Genomic DNA, 6721 nt, shown 5'->3' with positions numbered 1-6721 from the left:
AGGATGTTATTAAAGACTTGGCAGGCCTTCCCAGACTTTCTGCACAAGTTCAGTTCACCATAACCTGGCTCACTTCGGCGCTGAAGACACAAAATAGCCTCAAACCACGTGGCTGTTTCATCTTTATATCCATTTTTACCCAATTAACAATAGACAGGTGTATTGTTTTTATATATTAACAAAGAAGTTTTCTACATCTACTTACATAATTAAAACTGTGACTAACTTCCAACCAATCACTCTTTGTGCTCCTAAAAAACTGCAGAATCACAGAGAAGAAGGAAGAAGGAGAGCTAAAAACCACACCTTTTTTCCTCCATCTTTACTCCATGTGTTAAAAACTCTAAAATCTATATTTTTTACTTCAGTGACATACTAAACATTATACTACTTAATTTTTTACAAATCTTGGTTTACCCAGGGATATTTGGAAGCCTTTCTGTCAGTGGCAGACAAGATCAACACCTTTCTGGAGAACAGGACAAACAGGGAAATGTTTCTCCATTTCTGGATTCTTACAGATGTGGCTGCTGGGGGCTGTGGCACCTCTGCCAGCCCAGAGGCACAGTGCCTGCTGCAGATGTGAGGAAACATCTGTCTGGGCTCTGTGCTGTGTCCAGAGCCCGTGTGAGGGCATCAGCAGCTGCCAAGGACTGTGCTCCCCACTCTGCAAGGCCAGCTGGCTCTGCTCCTTCTCCTGGGGAGAAGATGGCAACAGCTGGCAAAGCATTTTTGGGTTGTCAGTAGAGAGGTGCTTATATTGAAGAGCAAATTATTGCTCTTGTACAGACCTGGCCTTGGTGAAACCAGGCAGGTTTCAAGTAAATACAGAGTTCCTTTGTCAAACAGAATTGGAAGCTGAAATTCATGTGTTTGAAATGCTATGAGTAATCCTCTGCCTTCCTGAAGATACATCTTTTCTTTTTTTTTTTTCTTTCTTTTTTAGCTGAAAAGTAGTGACTTGCAATGGATTCCTGCAGTAGTGATTGGATAAAGGACAAGGAGATGGTATCAAAATTCACCCTTGGTTTGAAATGAAGGCAATGAAAAACGAGTGTCTTGTACTAAAAGTGTTACTGGGGATTGTTGGCCAAGTATTGCAGTCTCACTTTCCCATTTTTAAAACTCCCTCACCAGCTGTGATGTGACCCTTCCCTCCACACCCACAATAGAAAAAAAGCCCTTACTGATTAGAAACAGGAAATAATAAAACTCACTAACCACAAAGTATTTTCAAAGACACAAAATAAACAAGCAGAGATAGTGAGAAATAGGTATTTCCCACTGATCTCTTTTCAGCACAGTAACCATAGCTAATAATTACAGTCACTGGGGATTTACAGCTTTTCGAGGGAATGCATGCTTTTAAGATGATGCTGTCAAACTGTACTCAAATATTTTCATCTCAGTCTCTCCCAGCACAGCAATAAGGTGGCCACGAGTGCCATGAGCTGCGTTGCTGGCACCATCCAGAAGTAAAAGAGCACTTCAGGCCCCATCAGAGGTCGGGAGCTGCTCTCCTTGCTGGTCACACTGGGGCTCTCACGGGACGGGGTTTTTATCTAAACCCAGCAGTGTTTGTGACAGTAAACTGGGAAGATCATTAATGTCTTTTCTCTGCCGGGATTTTTTGGATTTCTTTGCCTGGTGACTTTGCAGGAGTATTCTGTGGGGCTTCACTGCCGTGGTTTGCTTGGGCTGGTCCCACCTCCCACCCTCCCCCAGACCTCTGCAGTGGGATAACAAGGATGGTGATGGTGATGGTGATGGTGATGGTGATGGTGATGGTGATGATGATGGTGATGATGATGATGATGGTGATGGTGATGATGATGGTGATGATGATGATGGTGATGGTGATGATGATGATGATGGTGATGATGATGATGATGATGGTGATGATGATGATGATGATGATGGTGATGATGATGGTGATGATGATGATGGTGATGGTGATGATGATGATGATGGTGATGATGATGATGGTGATAATGATGATGATGGTGATGATGATGATGATGATGGTGATGGTGATGGTGATGATGATGATGATGGTGATGATGATGATGATGATGATGATGATGATGATGGTGATGATGATGATGGTGATGATGATGATGGTGATGGTGATGATGGTGATGGTGATGATGGTGATGGTGATGATGATGGTGATGATGATGATGGTGATGATGATGGTGATGATGATGATGATGTTGATGATGGTGATGATGGTGATGGTGATGATGGTGATGATGATGATGATGATGATGATGGTGATGATGATGGTGATGATGATGGTGATGATGATGATGGTGATGATGAGTATGTTTCACACATTGATCACTCCAAAGGGCCCCAGGAAAGGGAATAGTCGTCATTTTCAGGCAGAAGGTGGAAACTGAGGTTGAGGTTCGTGCAGTTCTCGATCTGTGCAGTTCTGGGTCTTTACCTGGCATCTGACCTGCCTTGCCCCCTCGCAGCCAGGTGTCGGCCACTCGTTCCTCCTCCCACCCTCATGCCACTGCTCCTAGAGGCTCTTGGAGAGGGCTGGATAAAAGGGAAAGCCTCACAGAAGATGTTAAAGCCTGAGGTGCTGGTTTTCACTCCTTTAGCACCTCATCAAATAGATCTCGCTGCATAATGAGCCCCTCTGAGCTGCCGGGCAGCTCATTAGTATGCGCCCTGTTTGTTTAACAGCTCCCTGCTCTTTTATTTCTGCTGCCAGCAACTTTTAGCTGCCTTTGAGATGAAAACCGGGCACCAAATGTTGCCAGCAAGAGAGCAGATTTGTCCCAATCTCCTTGGTACAGCTCGCAGGGAGTTTTCCCTTCTGCCCTCCGGATGATCTTTGTGATTCGGTTTTGAGTAAAAGCTAAAGCATCGATCCAGGCTGATAAACCCAACTCCCTGTTTCCTTCCTAACTTTTAAAGTGTTCCTGTGATCCAGCCAATGCTGCCAGGTGAACGCTGCTTTCCTACAAAGCACCGGGGGCAAACCCCAAACCAGCTCTTGCAGCTGCATCCAGGAAAAAAAAATTGTGAAAGAAGCAAACAAAAGCAGAGGCTTAAACACGCTTTATTCAGAGCACATGGGACAAGGCTGGGAGAAATGTCAGTCGTTATCTTCAAAGGGTTTATTTAGAACTTTTAGTTATGGGAACAAAAAAACATCCCTAAATATAATTATATGTAACATATATATATATATATATATATATGTACTCACAAGCTAAAGAGCAATGTTGGGGTGTCTTCATGGCTGGGAACAGCCAGGGTGAACAACCCAGAGAATATCTCTAAACAGCCTAAAAAGTCCAAGTCTCTCCCTTTTTTTTCTCTCTCTTTATTTTTTTTTTTTCCCCTCCTAATAATTGCAGCATTTTTACAGGACTCAACACTGGATTCTCCTACACTGCACAGGGATGATAATAAAAACAAAAAGCAGAAGAGACCAGTTCTTTACCCTTTTACCCAACAAATGGCTTATGTGAGATCTGACGGCAAATTTGATGCCAGAGAGGATCGTTGCTTGTCATCTTGTGTTTTTATTAATAGAAAGTTAATTATTTTAGAACGCAAGACAAGAAAACTATATAATTATTATACACTAAAGAGCACGAGAGGATTCTATACAATAATTTAGATGTATTAAATAAATAAAAAAAAAAAATAATAGCAGCCTTCTACAATGCAGGCTACACATAGGTTTACTTCGGCTTGAAGTACCCAGGTCTTTAGTACACCTACAGGAGCAGATCTGCTCCACGAGTGTTTTAAAGAAACATATCTATAAGATACATACGTAAGAGTGTCTACTGTTAGGACAAGAATTGACAACACACTTTACCACGGTCTCCACATATCTAATGAGCCCATTCTGGGGTTGTTACGGGAAAAATTCGGCTGCAGAACCTGTCTGGGGGCGTCGAGGTGGTTGAAAAGCGACGGCGAGGGCAGCGGGAGGGGATTTTTGGCAGCTTGCTTGTTCTCCGCGGGGTACAGGCGCTCCTGGGGCGGGTTTGTGCCTCGAGCGCTGCCCTTGGGGCTCTGGGGACTCTTGAGTGCCAGGAGAGGCTGCTGAGACGGGCTGGAAGGCCTCAGCGCGGCTTTGCAGGTGTCCCCACCAGACCTGGGCAGGGATTTGAGCAGGTGGTTCAAGAGGCGCGCCCCGAGGCTCTTGTCCATCCAGTCGCAGGTGAGCAGCAGGTTGTGCACCTCGTGCATGCACTGGATGTAGCCGGTGCTGTACCTCTGCTGGGCCTCCAGACCCACCCTGGAGTCAGCTGCCAGCGGGAGGAGACAAAGGACAGCTGCTGAGAGGCTGGGGGTGACCGCAATGCTCCCCCAGAGCCATGGGCTCTGCCAGATGCTTGGCTCGCAGGGTGGGAGCCCTGTGCCCTGCTGCCCGAGCAGAAACTGCTCCAGAGAGCAGGAATCGGCTCTGGAAGGGAAAAACGCTTCCCCTGGATAAAACAGTGCCCAGCTCCATCTCCCCATCTAGTGGAGAAAGCCAAACCCCGGCAGCAGCCTGGGTGAAACACCTCGGGTGGTGTGAAAGATGCTGGTGCCAGTGGATCAAACCTGCTGGCATCGGGAAAGGGACCGGGAGCAGGGAGAGGAGCAGGGTGAGGAACAGGAGCAGGGAGAGGAACCGAGAGCAGGGAGAGGAGCAGGGAGAGGAACAGGAGCAGGGAGAGGAACCGAGAGCAGGGAGAGGAACAGGGTGAGGAGCAGGAGCAGGAGCAGGGTGGGGAACCGAGAGCAGGGAGAGGAGCAGGGTGAGGGAACAGGAGCAGGGAGAGGAACAGGAGCAGGGAGAGGAGCAGGGAGAGGAACAGGAGCAGGAGAAGGGTGAGGAACCAAGAGCAGGGTCAGAAGCAGGAGCAGGGTGAGGAGAAGGGTGAGGAACAGGAGCAGGGTGAGTAGCAGGAGCAGGGTGAAGAGCAGGAGCAGGGTGAGGAGGAGGAGCAGGGTGAGTAGCAGGAGCAGGGTGAGGGACCAGGAGCAGGAGCAGGGTGAGGGAACAGGAGCAGGGTGAGGGAACAGGAGCAGGAGCAGGGTGAGGGAACAGGAGCAGGGTGAGGAGCAGGAGCAGGGTGAGGAACAGGAGCAGGGTGAGGGAACAGGAGCAGGGTGAGGAGCAGGAGCAGGGTGAGGAACAGGAGCAGGGTGAGTAGCAGGAGCAGGGTGAAGAGCAGGAGCAGGGTGAGGAACAGGAGCAGGGTGAGTAGCAGGAGCAGGGTGAAGAGCAGGAGCAGGGTGAGGAACAGGAGCAGGGTGAGGAACAGGAGCAGGGTGAGGGAACAGGAGCAGGGTGAGGGAACAGGAGCAGGGTGAGGGACCAGGAGCAGGAGCAGGGTGAAGAGCAGGAGCAGGGTAAGGGACCAGGAGCAGGGTGAGGAGCAGGCACTCACCCAGCATCTTGCTGCTCTGGATGTTCTGCAGGTGCTTTACTGTCATTTCCAGGATATCTGCTTTTTCCAGTTTAGACTGCTGATAAGGAAAGAGAGCAGCAGTTAGAGGCCAAAAAAAGGGTTTGCACTGTGCCCAGTTTCTCTAAAGATGAAGCATTTCCCTTCCTCCCCACCTCCACAACCTGATTTTCCACTGGCAAAAGGACAAAAAGCAGAATAAAACGAGCACTTACATCCAGGTGAAATGCACCCACAACAGTCTCCTTCAGCTGGTCTAAGCAGTTATTAATCCTTTCCCTTCGCTTCCGCTCAATGAGGGGTTTCCTCAGCTGGCAAAGAAAAGGAGCAGGGAAAATTGCAGTTGATATTTTTATTTCCTCTCCCTGCTGCTGTTCAGCAAGGCCAGAGACGCCCTTCTCTGTGTGATGGCAGCACAGGGTGACACAGGACAAGGTGAGGATGGAGAGTGTGCCAGCTCCAGCCATGACCTGTCCCTGAGGCAGCATCACCTCTTCCTTCTCCCTCTTCCAATCATTTCAAAGAGAGAAACTCATTTCACCCGACCCAAACAGAGAGAAGGCACAGAAAGGAAGCAGAACAACACCCGCATGAGTTAAATCAGAGAAAACGTCTTTCTAGGAGGAGAAAAAGCACTGTCCCCGTGCTGTGTCCTGCGAGCAGAGGCCTGGCACCCCTCATCCCCATGCCCAGGGGACACGTACCTTCCTCTCCTCCTTGCTGCTGGCCACCTTGTGCGTGCCGGCGGTGGCCGAGGCCGTCATCCTGGTCCAGGCAGCTGGCCTGGCTCCGGTGGGATGGGCTGGGATGGGATGGGATCAGTGGGATGGGATGGGATCAGTGGGATGGGATGGGATCAGTGGGATGGGATCAGTGGGATGGGATGGGATGGGATGGGATGGGATGGGATGGGATGGGATGGGATGGGATGGGATGGAACGGGACGGGACGGGATGGGATGGAATGGGATGGGATAAGAAGGGATGGAATGGGAAGGAGGCTCAGGCAGTGGCTCGCTCTCCTTCCAGATGGGCTCTGCAGCTCCGCTGCTCCTCGGCTGTATTTATAACCCCGAATTAGCATCTGAAAGGCAACTTTCCTTGGCGGGATTTCTTTTCCCACACGAGGGGTCGAGCCCGGAGGTTTGTGGCCATCAATCAAAGCTGACAGGTCACTGCTTCTTTTCAATGGCCACGCCGGCCCCCCCAAACGGCGACAGATGTCCAGCCTCCGACGCTGTGCTTTGGAGGGGTCTTTTGTTCAGGAAGAAGGGAAGGAAAATGGGCGCA

General features: G+C 49.4%; 1 protein-coding gene across 1 annotated transcript; it reads right to left on the bottom strand.

The window, feature by feature from the left end:
- Nucleotides 1-3342: 3342 nt before the first annotated feature.
- On the bottom strand, nucleotides 3343-6359 carry LOC111933659 (transcription cofactor HES-6-like). The gene is made up of 4 exons (XM_023933314.2): nucleotides 6137-6359; nucleotides 5648-5743; nucleotides 5415-5490; nucleotides 3343-4283 (listed from the first exon to the last, which is right to left on the bottom strand). Exons 1-4 carry the CDS (start codon nucleotides 6194-6196, stop codon nucleotides 3844-3846), a joined length of 672 nt encoding a protein of 223 aa, XP_023789082.2. The 5' UTR covers nucleotides 6197-6359; the 3' UTR covers nucleotides 3343-3843.
- Nucleotides 6360-6721: the final 362 nt, after the last annotated feature.

The sequence above is a fragment of the Cyanistes caeruleus genome, chromosome 10, assembly GCF_971803275.1.
Source record: "Cyanistes caeruleus chromosome 10, bCyaCae1.hap1.1, whole genome shotgun sequence".
NCBI classification, from domain to species: domain Eukaryota; kingdom Metazoa; phylum Chordata; class Aves; order Passeriformes; family Paridae; genus Cyanistes; species Cyanistes caeruleus.
This window is presented reverse-complemented; position numbering and strand designations above follow the sequence as displayed.

Coding starts and splice junctions, on each gene's coding strand:
- LOC111933659 (XM_023933314.2), bottom strand. CDS start 6,196: ATGACGGCCTCGGCCACCGCCGGCACGCACAAGGTGGCCAGCAGCAAG. Junction 5,744..6,136: donor GCAGCAAGGAGGAGAGGAAG/GTACGTGTCCCC, acceptor TTTCTTTGCCAG/CTGAGGAAACCCCTCATTGA. Junction 4,284..5,414: donor CCAGAGCAGCAAGATGCTGG/GTGAGTGCCTGC, acceptor TCCCGCTGGCAG/CTGACTCCAGGGTGGGTCTG.